Genomic DNA, 19,464 nt, shown 5'->3' with positions numbered 1-19,464 from the left:
TACGAATATGAACATTTTATCACCGACATACAAAAAATTTCATAAGATCATTGATAAAATCAATTACAAATTTATTGGAAAAATTCAATAATAATTAATTATTTTCGTCACATGAACTTTTTTATTATAGACTTGAAAGCGTGCTTTGGTATCATATATTATTTGTATGATACGTGGTCATTTAGATTTAAATTAGTAATATTGGTGATTTAAAACTTTTATTAAAATTCTTTTACTAAAATTATTAGAGTACATTTTTGATTAAATTTCAAACTGTTGGAGTACATGCATACATACATATGTTTTTAACTAAATTTAATTTGTTATAATTCAATTAATTATTCATATATTATATTGAACTAAAAAGTGTAACGAATGTGACAAATTATGAATTTATATACGTACGTGGCATTTATGATAATGAAGAAATTCTAGCATGAAAAGTTTTTAATATCATTTAAAAAGTCTTTTACCATTTTATAATGAAGCCGGTATAAAAACTACAAATGAACCAAGAAATATAATAAAAACTTGGAATATACTTTAAAACGTGATCACCGTAGATAATTGACATTTCAGTGATTTGATGAACCTTCGGATTTGCATTTGTTCTCATAAAAAAAACCCCTTATTGATACCTTTAAACCATTGCGTCTATTAAAATACTTACACTTATGACACTAACGTTACACTTTTCTGAAATAAAAAATTAAGAAATAAAAAAATATTAATTAGAATAAAAATTTAAAATGCTAAAGTAAATTTTTGTATTTAAATCTTGTCTAATAAAATGGATGTTAAATGTTATTGCCACGATATTGACTGCCTTCATATACGTAGTATGTAGAAACATAATGTATGTATCCCAACAATATTAATGAAATAAAAATTTCATTAAGAAAAAAAAAAAACTATGAAATATCAAAAATTAAATCGTAACACTTTTTTTTTCATAATCAAGTTTTACGAGTATTTAATTAGGTTCTTTTTTGAAGCCCAATAAATTTGTGTAACAATTTTATAACTTAACTTGCTTAGCAATAAATTTAAATTGATTTTTGTTTTATAGGAATTAAAAAAATTACTTAATTGTTTTCAATGTATTAATTAACAATATTTTGTGTTCTAAATAATTTATTAAGTAGGTAGATAGGTACGTATTAACTAATAATAACTTCATTAATATTTGATAGGGCCATGACGTGTAACGTACTCATGGTATTATATTTTTCTAAGTTCTAATTAAAACCGTTTATACCCACAATATAAGCATATAAATGTAGGTAGGGCTTTCCTGCAACTTTAATTTTCTGGCATACTTACTTTAAAATATATTTAAATCTTAATTCCAATTCTGGGGAAGCAAAATTTCCATCCAAAAATTTTAACATATCTAACATGATCCGTTGCTGATGTTATTAAAATGATGCATGCGAGTGTATATAATAAATTATCTGCATTGTGTTTTGCCTTTCTGCTTTAATTCCAATACTTTTATATTAGTTAAATCTATGTAAAAGGCGCAATCTAATAAGTTTTAACACTAACCAAATTCATTATTGAAAATTAATTGTATTTGGAAAAAATGCTGTTAGAATTCATTGTGGTTAATCTTTTAAAATTTTAACACTAATTTATTAATTGTCACTTCTGTACATTGTAAGGTTGAATTTTATTGTTGGTTAATTTTTAAATAAATCCAGCTAATTTTTTAGAAGCAGATGAGTTGATATCGTAAAGTTTTTCTGTTGGATAACATATTTCATTATCGAGTTGATTTTCGGCAAACTAATGTATAGAAATAAAACTCACAATTTGTAATGTACAACGTTAAGCATAAAAACATAATTTATTCATCTCAGTTACGATGTAAGAAAATTTTCATTTTCGACCATTTACATTTTTTTCTGAACTTCAAATTCTCTATTTTGAATTATTTTTCGCAATACAGCTTTGACATAACTTTTGAATTTGCGCTACTCACTAGGTAAACTTCAATAGCACTTAAATACTTGTATAGTGTTTGAAATAATCGGCTAAGTTTAGACATTAAATAAAATACCTGCTTATGGTTTTTTATTAGAATTGAAAAGTGATTAATTTTTCAATGCACATAAGTAATTGAAGAATGTTTGTACATCAAACTTCACCAAATTTAAATCGAATTGAAAGAAATCTATGACAAAATTTAATAATAAGAAATATACTACAATTTCGAAAATGTTTTGGCTTTAAATTGACATTTTGAAATGTCAAAATTATTTTCACAATGTACGCGATAAATGTTTCAATTTTCGCGCGGTAACAGTCATTATCATTCCATATTATCTTGTCATAATAAATTAATTACTTATCCGTAAAAAAATCTTTTTTTTTTAATATCTAAAATAAATTAAAAATCTTTTTAAAAACTCGGAAATTGTAATCATGTAAAAAAACCAAAAAAAAATTATTTTTTGGAACTTAACTATGTTCTGAATCATTACTCCTTCGACCACAGTACAAATCATAATTGAAGAAGACAATTCGAATAATTTACATTTCTGTGGGAATCCACCAAATTCTAATATGCATAGACTAAAATATAAAAATTTTTACTTTTTCTAATGGATCTTGAATATCTATTTTCCCGTTTTATTGGCTTATTAGCAAAATTTTATATTTATCGGGCTTTGCCATTACAGTAATCATATTATAATGTAGATAGTTTAACAATTTTCGATGCAGGTTTTGGTAAGTTTCGACAGATTTTTTTATTTTATATAGCAAAATGTACTACTTTATCTCGATTTTAATTATTTGGTTTAAACGGTCACTCTAAATGTATGCAATGCCCGGCATGTAACTGTCAAAAAAAAAAACAGTATTTAAATACCGGCGTTTACACGATGACGATAATTTTTGCAAGGGAAGTAAAACGTTTATGTCAAATATTAATGCAAAAATCGCCGTGTAAACAGGATTAAGGTATACCAATAAAATAATCAAAAGACGCGCGTCCTTAAAAAAGCAAATTTCAGAAAAATGTTTCTTGTTGGAATGCTTAATTCAAGTGGTGATTTATTTTTATAGTGATAAATAAATCTATAGATATTATAAATTTATACATTAATATTATGAAAACTTCTGCATTTATTTTAAACATTTCATTAATAATAAAGTTTTAAATTATAAACTCACTATGAGTTTTCAAAAGTGCTGTTAGTAATGTTTTGAAATTTGTGATTAATTTTACCGCTTTAAATTCTAAGTTAAAATGGAAAGACACTTAAAAATCGAAGGATTCGTAGAGAAAACAAAATAACTCAAATATTTTTATAATGCAGTTTTATTTTTAATTAAAAAACATTTTCTAAATATAAAAATGGAATTTTTAATAGAAATCAGTTCAAAAATGTATTTTTTTCAATTATGAGGATGAAGGTAAGTGAATGCTTTTCATTAATTTTTTTTTTCTTTTTTCAATTTTGTAATAAATATTTACATACATAATAAGTTATCTGAAACAATTCTATTTAAATGTAAATACAATAAAATATTTTTTGTTTTCTTAGTGGTGGTAAGCCAAATGATGATGATTACCATGATGTACTTGGTTTGAATATGAAATTTGTGCTCCATGATGTAAATCAGCAGCATGGTGGTGTGTAAGTGCAATAGCTGCTGGTTGATGATGTGAAATAGTAGCTGAGTGTACTAATGGAGCAGCATGATGTAATGTAGCATGATGAGCAACAGCAGCAACTGGTGCAGCATGATGTGCAACTGCAACTGGAGCAGCGTGATGTGCAACAGCTAAAGGTGCTGCATGATGTGAAACAGCAATAGGAGCAGCATGATGTGCAACAGCAATTGGAGTAGCATGATGATGACTTGATACATGAGCAACAGCAGCTAAAGGTGCTGCATGATGTGATGCAACATGAGTTAAAGCAATTGGTGCAGCATGATGTGCAACAGCAACTGGTGCAGCATGATGTGCAACTGCAACTGGTGCAGCGTGATGTGCGACAGCTAAAGGTGCTGCATGATGTGCAATTGCTACAGCTGGTTGATGATGATAATGTTGTTGTGGATGAAGTGAACCTTCACGATGTACTTGAGCATTAAAACCATTGTGTGCATCAGCTTGATAATGTACTGTACGTTTATGACCATCGGGTTCAATTAAACTATATTGTCCTTGTACAGAATCACCATGACGTACTTCATGTTGGCTTTTAACATCACCAGTATGTCCATCATGTACAGAATATGCAAATTCATAATTAGCTGGTGCATGATGGTCTTCATAATCATGGTGACCATGATGGTCGTCATGATGATTTGATTTTAATAAAATTGCTGCTGGTTGGTGATGATGATGTTGTTGTACAACTGGTACAGCACCAGCATTACAAAGTGCAACAAATGCACAAATTGCTAAGAACTAATATTAAAAAAAATTTATTAATTCCGTATATAATGATGAATAATTGAAATAGAAAATAGTAACTAAAAAAAAATAATTTATAAAATTATTCTTACTTTGAATGCCATTGCTTTTAAATTTATGCTACAATAACTGATGAGAAGAAGAAAAAAATTTAAATGAAATTCAAGTAGAAGATACTTATTTTATGATCTGCTGAACTTGAATGATAACATTAACATTGAAATTGGTTCCTTTTATACTCACAGAAATTTGTAATTTTTAATTGGGAATTGTCGCAAATGGTAGCAAGAAAGAAAAGAACAATAATAAGATTTGATAAAAGACAAGATAAGGAAAAAAAATTCATAATGCATTTTGCATCGAGATCAACCAAGAAAGGGCAACTATCAAATTATGGTAAGTACACCTATATACCTACATACAAACTACTTTTTAATAAAATTTTTAAATCTTTAACTTGAAAATTGAGAAATTGATTTTGTTGCTTTTATAAAATTTTCATTTTAAAAATATTATCTATAGCGTTTATACTCTCTTTTGTTCTTTTTCATATATATACCTACATATGCTCTACTAAATTTACCTTGTAAGCTTGTATAAACGACTTTGGATTATATCATTTTCATCCAGTGTACAATAAAACCATGCTCAAACTCTTAACTCGTTCAAAATATATAATATCAACAACAAGATCAGGAAACCAGTAACAACTATTGACTCACCTGTGGAATTTTACGTATTAAGTAGAAAAAAATGCAAAAAAAAAAAAATTCAGTGATAATTTAAAGTCACCGCTTAAATCCTTCTGTTTTTTTTGTTGCCTCTCATTTTCTTCTTTTTTGTTATTTTAGCGGTTTTCAACTTTATACCTGCAGGGCAGGTTTGTTATTTCTTATTTTCTTTTTTACATTATTTACCTTATGTGTTCGACTCTGAAAAAGTAAGTCACTGTTGTTTTGTAATGAAAGTAAAAGTTTTGCTTTTTAATTTTCAGTTCGTTGCAATTGCTCTTATTTAATTGTTTTTATTGCTATTTTCTTATTAATTTTTGTGATCTGTAAGTTCTGTGAAATGTCAAGAATTAAGGTACTTATTTTTTTTTGTAATTTTTGTTACCTTTGTTTTCTTTGTTAAATGCTTTAATTGGGGTGGATTTTCATGAATAACTTGATTACCTTTTTTCTTGTATAGTAAAGTGTTGTTTTTTATAGCTACTTTAATCACTTTTTGAGTTATTTAATACCAATTTTTATATACATAAAACTCAAAATTGGAGCACATTTTGAAAATGCTTGAATATTGAGACAAATTTGGTATTCGCAATTATAAGGTAGATTTTGGTGATTACTTTAAATTTTGAAGAAGTATCATTTTGTGAGAATTGGGAACCCTAGTACGTATTAAATTTACCCCGCGTTTACCTTCTACAATGAAAAATCTACGTTTTAAATTAAATATTTACAATAATTAATGATATTTCATATTAGAGTTTATAACAATATACTTAACTGTTGTATTAATGTGTATTTACTATAAATATAATATTAACTATCTTTAACAATTTTAATTGTCGAATTTATCACTGTTAATTGCATACTTAATATTTTTAAAATAATCTAATGTTTCCTTAAACAAATTTTATGTTTCATTCTAAACTATTATGTAAAAGGTCCAATTTACTTTTACTTTCTGTATCTAAGAAGAATTTCACTTTTGTCCGTTCGTTAATTATTACAATTACTTGTTTTACATAAAAAAATTTATTAAATTAATAAATTTTAAATGAAATTTCCAAAATATTACTAATAATGTACTCCAATATGAATATCCAAAAAAAAAATTTAACATTTTTTAAAAAAAATGGTACCTACATATATTACTATTTTATATATTTTAAAATACATATATAAAAAAATATAAAATGGTATTTATTACAAAAACAAAATTGTTAAATTCACTTTATAAGAACTAATTGCTGAATTGTGCTGTAATACTGTATTACCACAATTTGAGTATCAGTAATTTCAATTAAATTAAGATTTTTGACCTCAACTAGAAAACGTTAACATAATTTTTATATTATAAACGAATTAATAATTTTTTCATATGCATTTCTTGAAATACTATATGTTGCCTTTACATCACTTTATTATTATTTAAGAAATTATCAAGGTTATGTCAATAGGAAATATGTCTTATGGTATATTAAGAGAAATTATATTTTATTTTTTAATGGAATATAAAAAATTTTCATAAAAATATTTTAATTGACAGATATTTTAAAATTTTTTTTTTTGTTTTTGGTTTATTTTAAAAATTAAACTATGTGCTTGTATGTGTATACAATCCACCTTCATTTTTCATATACATAATTACAAATTATAATGTGGAATAACACCCCTTACAGACGGAACTTTAATATTTAAAAAAATGCAAAAAGTTTTAGTGTGCAATTAATTTTAATTATACGCTTTGAACTAAAATTTTCAATTAATTTATAAATTATATAATTAATGTTTTGATATACACACATACACACATATTATTTTGTAAATTTCCATAATATAATGTAAAGATAAAGAGAAAAAATATTCTGGTGGAAAATTTTTTGAAAATAATTTTATTTGTGTTATTCATACTACAACTACTATTAAATAGTAGTTTTAGTATAAGACATCTAGTATAAATGTAAATCTAAATCATCAGTCGGACTTTTTACATATGGTTTACAATGAAATAAAAATTTGGTTGAGAGAAAATTATTATTAGAAAATATTAAGATGTATACAATTAAACTTTCTTTACTGTGAAGTTGTCTATAATTTGAATTTCTCTTAAAATAAAACAAAAAAATATTATTAATTCTATACCTTAAAAAAATTCCTTCATTCTACTTAGGCAGTAATTAGATTTCTGGAATAAATGAAAAGAATCGCCTACAATGGCCCTTGAATATTATTTTTATATACCATATATAAAATAATTACAAATTAATAAATAGTGTGACATTAATAATTGCACTATAATAATTGAAAAATAATTCAATAAATTAATAGTGTGATATGAAGTTTTTATGCGCTTGTTCAAATATTTTAATTTTATGAAGCTTCTAAGATAAGTAAGACCGCTTATTCATTTATTTCACAAATTCCTGTAATCTTATACTATGTTCGATTTTCTTAATAATTTTTAATTAAAAAAGTTTTCGAATCCAAATGCAAATTGCATCAATATAAAATTTTTCATATTACTTTACTCTAATTAAAAGTTTGGGAAATGAATTTTTTGTTTGAAAGTGTTAATTAAAATATTTAACATAACTTATTCCGTTTTTACACTTTTAATTATGTTCCTCAAGATTTCAAAAATAACGCCATTGAAGGTGATAACCGTTTAAGGATATTTAATTTTTTCAATTTATTATAAAAATCATTAAAATGATCTTGAGTAATTATTTAAATTTTTAAGATAAAAGTATTTTAATTTAAATGAAAATTTCTTATCAAAAAAATTCAATCAATTTTAAACAAAATTTTTAGTTAACTGGATAACCTTGCTTAGCCTAATAATATTTTGACTGCGACGAATTTAAAAAAGGGTTTAACCATTGAAAATGAGTGTACTTTAACAGTAAAAAATATAATTTTACCTTTTGTTAGTAATGCAAATTGTTTTTGTGTCAGAGTTTAATAATTTCAATTTCCTTCTTTTACTTTGAATTAAATTCGCAATACAATAAAATTTTGAACTCCGATAATTAAGGTGTGGTTAGATCTTGGTTATCGTTATTTAATAATTAAATAAATAAAATAAATGAATATAATTTTTTTTTTATTTAAATGTTTTATAATATTAAACAACATTTAATAGACATTTAAATCATATTTATATATTAAAAATTAACATTTAAATTGTATTTATTGATGTGTTTTTATCTTTTCTTTTAGAATATTCGTTTTTTACATTATTATACATACATGGTTATTTTAAAATTATTATATAAAAAATTTTACATACATGTTATGTATTAATTATATGTACATATATATTTACAAATATTTTATTAAACATTATTTATCAACAATTATTTTGTGTACAAATTTATAATGTAAATATATTTTGTAACATAAAATTTTTAAATGAAATTATAGAAAGTGTAACTATAAAGATTATAAGTTACAAAGAATATATATACAAGTTTTATTATATACATCAATGATTTTGCTTATAATTTTTCTATAAATATAAAATATCTTGGATTTCTTAAATATTTGTATTGCCTTACACAATTCAGCAATAAGAACTAGTAAGCTGAATTGGGTTAATATACAATTTTGTTTATAATTTTGAAGTCAAGGTGTACAACATAAAATTTAAGCAGGAAAATACTTAGAAATTTTTATTGGGACACTATATTAATAATCATACTATAAGTAGATGATAGATTAAAAGTAGATGATAGAAAAGAGTAAAATTCTTACATCTTATTTTTAAGGACCAAATGCGACCATAGGCAACGTACAAAATCAATTGAGTAAGCCAATTGAAATTGCAAAATTGGAGCAAAGCGAAATGAAAAGTTAAGACGACCCATATGAATAATCAGACAATAACTAAAAAGCCTATAAAGGTAAAAAAGTTAATCTTATCTATTGGACATTTATACCTGATCTTATCTATTGGACATATACGAAACAATTAACGTTTAAACGTCCTAATAAAATTAATATTAACACGTTCAGTGGATATTAATAATAAATTATGGGACCATTCCAATTTTGATATGTAAATTAAAATTGGTTGCATATATTTTTTGCTTGTGATTTGTTCTGCACTCTTAAATTATAAATTAAGCTTTAAATTTATATTTATAAGAAAACTAAAATTTAAGAAATTACGAAAATTCCCAATGTTTTTATAAGATTAAAATATAGTATACTCCATATGTATTTTAATTATGTAAAATTAGCAAAAGAGCAGAATTTTAAAGTAATAGGAGAATTTACATTTTATTATATGTTATTTAATATAAAATTTTTCTATAAACACATATTTTACATTAATTGTACATAAAAATAATTATATAATAGTATAAATTAATTATATTATATTTTAAATTTATTTTATATTTTGATTTTTATCACAGATATTATTTTGACCTTTAAATTATACATTATTTTATTTAATTTTCTTGTTATTTCCCATATAAAATTTAATATGTTGTATTCTTGTAAAATAATTCCAATATCGATATGTTATTTGTTCAGGTACTTTGCTGCCCAATCAATTCTACCATTATTATTTGTAATATAATTTCTTTTATCGATTATTGAATCTAAAAAATTAAAAAAATTTATATTATTTAATTATCAAAATTAAAAAAATATACAATAAAATACTTAAAGACATTACAAAAAAAAAATAAAATCAAATTCCAATTTAAATTTTAATAACACTACACATAATTTATATAAATACTCGAAAAAGAATATTAATTTTATGGAATAATTTAATAGAAAATACGTAAAAGGTATAAGCGTCAAAATTCATCAGTAAATCTCAAAAGAAAATCAACTGATCTTATTAAAAACTGGAAAAAAAAAAACAGTTTTTACGGTCAATTGATATTGGGTAGAAGATGATATAGATGCGATACCTTGATTAATATTAAAAAATATATTAACATTAATTATAATATTAAATTTTCTTTGAAAGCTCTCTTTGTACACTTTAAATAAACACATTGCATCGTAAAAAGTTAAAGTGGAAGTTTCTTCTCCTCAACTAAAATTATGATGCTAAAAATTTCAAAGACTGAGTTTTACTGATTTATCGTCAAAAATTTATGATAATACAAAATTATACTAGATTATTAAAATGTTTCATTTGATATTAAAAAATAATTATTTTCAACATCAACACACAAAATAATATGGACAGAACATCACATCAAAATATAGAACTCACCCCAGCAACTAATTCCTAATATATATCAAACAAATTCTTCAATTCTATCATTATAGATTATGCGTCCTATATTGTATGTTTAAATTTTTTTTATCAAAGAAAATTTATATGTACATAATAATATTAAAAAAAAAATTAATTCAATCTCAAAATTAAGATAAATAAAAAAAAATTGTTAATTATTTTAAACTTATAAAATATATACTTACTGTTATCAGGAACCATCCATGCTGTTAATTTTTCTTCTTGGTCTTTATTATTACTACCACCACCGCCGCCACCACCACCACCATTTTCTTCCCATGGAAATAATTTTGGATTTTTGTAATCTGACATATTTGTAACACCACTAAAAATTAAATATAATAATAAATAAAAATACAACCATATTATGTATATTGCTTACCGATTTGAAATATAAGCTGAATCATTTAAATTTCTTTGACGTGATCCTAATACATTTCCGCTTGTTGAAAAGCTACCATTCATATTATCACTGTCATCTGCAAAACCATTTACCATAATATCAGAATCTCTTAATACAGAAACTTTATCTGGTGGTACTGTACTTGGATATTTTGTGCCATTTAATCCTATATTTTGTTCAATTGTACCTGTTGATAACGTTCCAAAAATATCTTCCAAATGAATATTAGATTTTGAATTTTTACGTGATTTTGTTGATGATTTAATTTTTGTCCTTAAAAACATTTAAAAAGAAAATTGAAATTAAAATCATTATTTTTTAAAACAATTTATTTTGTTAAACTAACGAGATATTTCTAAACAAATTAGTTAGTCGAAAACTAAAATGATACTTGCAAAAAAATAAAAAAGCTTTAAATTATATTCTAAGTTTTATGGCTCTAATTATTTTGAATTCATTCCACATATTATATCCAAAATTAATGAAATTAATTTACTCACCCTAAAATAATTGATAATTCATCATCATCATTTTTATGATCATCAACAATATTTTTTAATGGCCTTCTTATATTATCATCTAGAATTATATTTCTATCTTTTGATATATCTCTTCTTCTTAATAAATATTCATTATTATCATAATTATTATTTTCTATATCATTAGCTATTGAATCATTATTAATTTTATTTGTGTTATATAAACGATTACGATTATTTAATAATCTTTCTAATGATTCATTATTATTATTTGTTGTATTATTTATAATATTTGTATTATTTGGATTAAATATAATATTACGTTGTCCATGCTGTATTGTTGTTGGTTGTTGATTATTAATTGAATGTTTTGAGAATGCATTATAAACTTTTAAATCTGCATAATTTGTATTTAATAATTCTAAATTATTAATATTATTTGGATTTTTAATTCTTGAATGTAAATAAAATCCATTATTTGAATTTATTAAATTATTATTACTATTACTATTATTAATTGTTGAATTTTTTATTGTTATAACATTTGGATCATATATTGAAAAGCTACGATTATTACGATTTATTGAATCATTATTAAATGATACATTAGCTGGATGATTATAAAAATTTGTTGATATTATTTGGCTTCGATTATTTGAATTAACACTATTTGTATTACTATTATTATTATTATGATTAATATTACGATTTACAAAAATATCACTAATTTTTTCATTAAATAAAAAATCATTATTTGATCTATCTTTAATTTTTGAATAATTATTATTATTACTTTCATTTAATATTGAACCATTTAAAAATAAATCATTATTATTATTATTTATTGAGACATTTTGATTTAAATCAGAATCTTTAAATGATGATTTTATTAAACTATTATTACTAATATTATTATTATTATTAATTGTTTTATTATTTAAAAAACTATAATTTAATGTATTTAAATTTTCAATTGATTTATTGTTATTATTATTTATACTAGTTATATGTGTTGTATTTAAATCATTTCTAACTATTGTATCAGGATTCATTGATACATAACTTAATTTTGAATTTCTTCCATCATTATTATTGCTATTATTATTGTTATTACTATTATTTGATATAATATGTTGATTATTATTATTATTTACAATTATTGTATTACCATTTTTAATATTATTTAATGTTGCTGAAACATTTTGTATTGATTCATGTATTGAATGATGCTGATGATGATGTTGATGTTGAATTTGTTGTAATTGTTGTTGTGGTTGTTGTTGAATAACATTTGTTGTTGGCTGTGGAAGAATCTGTGTTACACTTGTTAAATATTGCATACGTTTTGTTGTTGCTGATGGTCTTGCACTTATTGCTTGAAAATATGGATATCTTAATGATTGTTGGGCTGTTGGCCTTTTTTCTGGATCATAATGTAATAATTCTTCAAGTAATTGTAAACCAGCATTACCAGATCTTGTTATGATTGTATTTAATGGTACTTTAATACATTCTGGGAAACGAAAATGTATTGCTAATGCTAATTTATAACCATCAGGCCAATCATCCTTAAAAAAACAGAAAAAAAAAACTAATAATTGAAATGTTGAACTTTAAATTCATTAAATTAAAATTACAAATTTTCAAACTCTTATCACACTGCCAAGAGTCACGATATGTACTACACATATCTACATATGTACATTCGAAGGTACCAAAATTTAACAATCTTCTCACGCTGAAAATATTGGTCAGAGTATATATTTTCTTGTATTACGTCTACGAGTTCGTCTGCCTATTTCAAAGAATAATTGAAATTCTAAGATTTTTAAGAATTTTATCATTTGCTATATCCCGGCTCTATTATTTTAATTTATTATTAGAATAAATGATTTTAGAAATATGAATTTCATTCTAAGAAAATTTTTAAAAATTATAGTTTAAATTCTAATGATAACTGTCCTATATGATTTTTATAATAATTTAATTATATTTCAGAAATTAATCAAACTGTAGCGGTCAAATCTTATCCGAACTATGTTATAAACAAAGTCACTATTTAAAACCGTAATGAAGATTTGGAAAATTTCATGCAATTAGAGGAATTAAAAATTCATAGCGATTATAATTTCAATGCTTTACAAGGCAGTTTTTTCAATCTTCATTTAAGTTCCCTTTTAATAAAAAATGAATCACGTACTTAAAATATAAATAGAACGTGAAATGTCTACTATTTACGGAAATGGAATGCAGTATTAATTATACGTGAATATTTTTTAAACCTAAATTCATTAATTTAACTAAACCATAAGTGTGCATACATACATAATACTGCGAAATAATAATTAATTTACCAAAATGTCTTAAACTTTAAATACTTTAAAACAAATTAGAATTTCAGAATAGTAATTTTATATGTATTTTCATAAAATAAGGAATAAAAAACGAGAATATTATTGAGGCTAGAATTATTTTAAATTGAAAAAGTAGAACAACAAAATGAGTCTACCAATATAAAATAATATACGTATACGTATATACAATATATATGTATTTTATTAGCATAAACACTAAATATTTTTTATTTAGTTTTTAAGCAAATAGATGGTCATGAACATTACAAGAAACACTTAATTATATTACGTAATTTTCTTAAATTACATTTTTCTTTTGGAATTCCAACCTTTACAAGTTATTTTTTTTTTATTATAATCGCAATACACATATAAAAAAAGTAGAAATTTAAGTAGAATATTTGTAGTAAAGTCGCAACCTTAAAAAAAAGGATTTTTTTCTTTCTTATATTTTACCTTTTCAGGTGTTCCTAAAACAGAACATATTTTAAATAGTTGATCTACTTCACTACTGCCTGGAAATAATGGTCTAAATGTATATAATTCAGCCATAATACAACCAATTGCCCATAAATCAATAGCACTACCATAACGAGTTGAATGTAAAAGAACTTCCGGTGCACGATACCTTAAAATATAAAAAAGAGAAAATAAAATTAAATTAAGAAAATAAGAATACAATTTTTGTTCCAATATTTTTTTATTAATAGTTTGTTTAATATGCCTAAATATAATTTAAATATGTTTTTAAACGAGTACAAAATAAGAATATTATGTAAAATGTCCATGCAGATCAAATAATAACGAATTGTTTTGTAAAATCAATTAAAATTTTCTTGCGGCAAACTATATAGGAATTATATTTATTTTTTCACTAAATTTAGGAATTTTTTGCATTATAATTGGAAAAAATTATTGTATTAGAACTGTTTCCGTTTTTAAACCAATTTTTAATATAAGTTTATATAAATGATATCATAAATTGAAGAATTTAATAATGTACAGTATTAAAGATATTTTGTAACTCTATGTATACATAAGAATACATATACATACATGAAAATAGAATGAAATTGCATTCTATATATACATGAAAAATAGAATGAAATTGCATTCTATAATAATTAACAAGATTATGAACTCAGAATATTATGGAAAACACAATATGTAAATTAATTAAATTAATTATAACACTGAACTATTATCTTATACTTAAAATTTAAATGATTAAATTCAAAAAAAAAATTACAATAAATATTTAAGAAAGAAAAATGGACGTGTTACTGCCGTAAGAAGCACGTTCACCATAGCCAAACTAATGTATTAAACTAATCTTAGATTTCCTAAAAATTCAAAGAATCCAATTATTGCTTTATTAAAAATTAAAATATTTCAGTATGTAGTTAATAGCTACAGTTTCGTATATTGTACTACTCGATATAAATTTCTCTACATGATTTAAATGTACAAATAATGCTTGTTGCTATAACGTACTAGGCATACAAGAATACTATTATAAAGTATGATATCACCTTAAAAATCAATTTAATAATATGATAATGCTTAACATTATTGATATTGTATTTAACCATCTCTCTCAAATAAACATAAAGAGAAAGCTAAAAATTCATTCTTGCTTAGAAAACTTATTTAAAACTTGCCGGTTTCGAAAGAAAATTCAATAAATATTGCTAAGAGGATAGTGCCAACTCATTTTTAACAAAAATCATGTAAGCATTTTAATGTTTTCTTATACATATATTCGATAAAGTAAAATTTATTATATGGAGTTGAGAAACTTTTCAAAAAAAAAATTATTTTGATAAATGGTTTTTTATTTAATTAATAAAAACCAACTTATTGAAATTATTTCTGAATATTTATAGTGTTGTAAAATACTTAAAATTCATAACAAATTACTATAACACGAGTCAATCTTAAAGTCTTATAATCATAAACTTTTCATATAAAATAATATAAAATATTTAAGTAACATACTATATATAAACCATTTTAAATATTTTATACGATTTTTTTTTTATTATTATTATTGATTTTATTTTTATACTTCATTTAAAATTCAAGTTAACTAATTCATTAATTACAAAACATTCAGAAAATCTAATTTTTTCTTTTATATTTCAAAATTATTATCACGACAGATATACACGCTTTTTTTCTCTATAAATATGAAGCAATTATATAACATAGAGAGTAGATATGCAATATTTCTAGAGATTTTGGTTTTAATTTTTATTCATGCAAAATATTAGCCAATGTATTTTTAATTTAAACATTTTTTTTTTAATAATTTTATCGGTTAAGTATATTACACTACTAATATAAGTTTAGAGCGTACACGCGAATAAAAAAAGCTATATATGATGTAGAATTAAACGTTTACTGTCTTCAAATTTCTATATAACATACACAAGTTAGTTTAGAAATAATAAGAAAAAATTTAATAAAATCGTTTAATTTTAAGCAATAAATTTTGAAGTATGTAAATAAAATATTAACGATATTAAAAAATTGATTAATACTTTAATAAGTTTATTGGCATCACACTGTAAATAAAACAGTAACCGCCTTCGAATATTTTACGTTAATATTATATTTTATTAAATGAATTTTAAACTTATAGATAGATACTATTAAAACTAGATAGATACTGTTTAAAATGCTTACTTACCATCTTGTTGAAACATAATCCGTAAATGGTGGCCTTGATCTTATTTCTCTAGCTAAACCAAAATCAGCTATTTTAACTAATTCTGGACCAGAACATAATAAATTTTCTGGTTTTAAATCACGATGAAAAAAACCATGACGATGCATAAATGCTAAACCATTAAGTACCTATTGTTCAAAAATAAATAAATATTTAAAATAAATATCTATTTTATAACATAGTACTAAATCGCATTAAATGTATAATATGTAGGTTTAATAAGAATTATTTAAACTGAAATGCACTGCTTGAAAAAAACAATCAAATCATGGAAACTACAACAGGATTGTGTTAAATTTTCAGAAATTTTGTTCAAAATTGTATTTTTAATTCTGCAACTGTGATAACTTAAAAAATTATTCAAAATTACAATTTTTAATGAAATCTTTAAGAAAACAAAATTGACAAATTTAATTTAATAATTTGTAGATAATAATTTTACATTTTACATAATTTTAATTTTACATAATTAATTTATTAATTTGTAGAACTGCGTTTTTAAAAAACAACTAAGCTTAAGATTTGTTAATAACTTAGCTTAAGATTTTTGAACAAAAAGAGCAATAAGTTTTCGCACTTCTACATTAAAATCAACTCAAACAATTTTATTTTAATTTTATTTTAGAAATGCATACTGCATTTTTAAGAACAAACCTGTGAAAGTTTACAAATTACAAAAGCTATTTTTATTTTATTTGATATGTTATACTATTGTTAAAGATAAAATTTATTGTTAAAGATAAAATAAATTTTATCTTTAACAATATGAAAAATACGTTTTTGTTTTAAAGTTTTTTACTATTGTTAACAACTTTAAAACAAAAACCTTGGAAATATTTTAAATTTTTTCTTATATTACTTACCTGATATAATATATTTTTAATTGAACTCTCTGGAAAATGTGTTTCTCGATCCTTAATTAATTGATATAAATTTTCTTTCATATATTCAAATACAAAATACAAGGTATCATTCTCACGTATTACTTCTTTTAATTTGACAACATTAGCGTGTGAAAGTTTCTTCAAGGACTAGATTTATTTTTTTTTTGTTTGAAATATTAAAGGAAACAAAAGAAACATAATAAAAATAAATTATTTTAATAACAATAGAGAAAAATATAAAGGAATTTTTGTTTATTTTCTATTTTTAAAATAAAATTTTGTCGCATTGCTTGTAAAGAAAATGTACTACACTTATACCCAAATACATAAACATAATGTTTTATTTTTAGTAATGTTACCTTGCTACAAACTAAATTTAACTAATTTCAAGGAATAGTTTAAAATAATTAAATTAAAATTTATTAAGAATTTGCATTAGTTTTTCTTTTTAGAATGTTTTTATTTTTAGATAAAATTTTTGTAATAAAGAAATTTTGCATATATTTAGGAGACTTATTTTTAAGTAAGCTAGAATTTAGTACTAAAAATATCAAGAAAATTGCTTGAATATCAGTTACAAAAAAGTTTTTAATACAGGCAATACAAAAAGTATAAAAACCAATTTATTAAAATATTGCATATTTTTAGGAGAAAATAAAGTCATCATTTCTTTTGAAATCAAGGCAAGGAAAATGATCACAAGAAAATTGCCTTATATAAGTTAAAAAATTTAATTAAATAAATTTTTACTAGATCAAAAAGATAAAACTATAGAGAAATTAAATTTACAATAAAATATTTAAATACTAAATTCGACTTAGGCAATTGTTATTTTTAACCACATTACATTCATTTCTTCTAAATTTAGTTAAACCAACAAAAATTCAAATTATTCAATTATAATTTTCTAATATTAAACAAAACAAAATTTTTAAATTTCTTTTATATTACCCTACAGTTTGTTTACTTACTTTAACTTCTCTTAAATTCATTGCTTCCTCCCATGAATAATATTTTCTTTTCATTCTTTTAATTGCAACTTTTTCACCAGTGTCCTTTCGTTGCCCAAGGACAACCGTACCATAGGTGCCATCACCTAATTGATTAAGTGTTATATACCGATTCATTACACAATATTTTACAATATAAAATTATATACATATATATTTCAAATATTTTCATAAAAACTTTTCGCTATTTATATTTTTTTTTTTAATATTTTTCTTCTATAACTTTGTTTTGAATTCTTTTCATATTTATTTTTATTTTATTTGTGTATGTGTGTGTTTGTTGGTAAAATAATTTTCTTTTAAGTAGGAACAATCAAAACCAATGAAAAAATAAAAGAAATTATTCGGCAAAGATATGTTATTTAATCCAATTATTTAGTTTATTTCATAATAGACTCAAATACGATGAAATTTCTCAGAATCTGGAAGAAATAAAAGAAGAAAATTTAAATGGTTATTTTAGAAATTATAAAGTCATTAATAATAGTTTTTAATAAAAAATTTAATATTAAATTTAATTTTATTGAAAAATAATTAATTAAATTATTTTCGTTACTTTACCAGCCTTAATATTTCAAAATTCCATTTGGATGAGCAAAAGATCAATTCTGCTCAATAAAAATCTCCATATTACAAATATCTTTGAAATAAACATTGAATTTAAATGATCTATATATTCCAATTGAGTGTTACATACTGAAATTATTGATAAGTTTTACTTAATTGTGAACAACTTTGTACAATATTAATAAACTGTTAAGACAAAGGATTATATAAAATTCTGTACTGTAAACTCTAGAGCAATGTTTCTCAACTAATTTCATTTTACGGGCACCTATAGAAATATTTTTCAAAACGTTTGTCCATTCATTAATTTTTTGATTTATTCATGAATTTCCTTATTTGGGTAATAAGTACATTATCAAATATATGGGCTTCTTCTTATAAAACCTTATTCTTAATGAGAAAGTTAATTTTATCGATTTACTACTTTATGTTTAATATCAGGTTCAATACTTGATAGACACATTTTGAAATCATTTTTAACAAAGCAAAACAAAATGAAAATAAGGAGGAAGAAGGAGGAGACAGAAGAAAGCTATTTTAATCTTATCTTTTAAAATTTTTTTTAGAATTTGTTATTAAAACATGCATGTTAAAATCAAAATAAATCTAT

At 22.7% G+C, this 19,464-nt stretch overlaps 2 protein-coding genes across 2 annotated transcripts; both read right to left on the bottom strand.

Annotated features, from left to right (window-relative positions):
- Positions 1-3,550: 3,550 nt before the first annotated feature.
- On the bottom strand, positions 3,551-4,539 carry LOC129609461 (histidine-rich protein PFHRP-II-like). Its single transcript, XM_055521375.1, has 2 exons — positions 4,528-4,539; positions 3,551-4,429 (listed from the first exon to the last, which is right to left on the bottom strand). Exons 1-2 carry the CDS (start codon positions 4,537-4,539, stop codon positions 3,551-3,553), a joined length of 891 nt encoding a protein of 296 aa, XP_055377350.1.
- A 5,151-nt stretch (positions 4,540-9,690) lies between these two features.
- On the bottom strand, positions 9,691-18,404 carry LOC129609460 (serine/threonine-protein kinase dyf-5). Its single transcript, XM_055521373.1, has 11 exons — positions 18,249-18,404; positions 17,257-17,424; positions 16,355-16,521; positions 14,119-14,290; positions 12,477-12,876; positions 11,851-11,918; positions 11,330-11,349; positions 10,972-11,102; positions 10,809-10,905; positions 10,612-10,751; positions 9,691-9,770 (listed from the first exon to the last, which is right to left on the bottom strand). The coding sequence occupies exons 1-11, from the start codon at positions 18,402-18,404 to the stop codon at positions 9,691-9,693; spliced, it is 1,599 nt and encodes a 532-aa protein (XP_055377348.1).
- Between the last annotated feature and the right edge of the window lie 1,060 nt (positions 18,405-19,464).

Source organism: Condylostylus longicornis, unplaced genomic scaffold, assembly GCF_029603195.1.
Source record: "Condylostylus longicornis isolate FDR11 unplaced genomic scaffold, ASM2960319v2 ptg000039l, whole genome shotgun sequence".
Classification (NCBI taxonomy): Eukaryota; Metazoa; Arthropoda; class Insecta; order Diptera; family Dolichopodidae; genus Condylostylus; species Condylostylus longicornis.
This window is presented reverse-complemented; position numbering and strand designations above follow the sequence as displayed.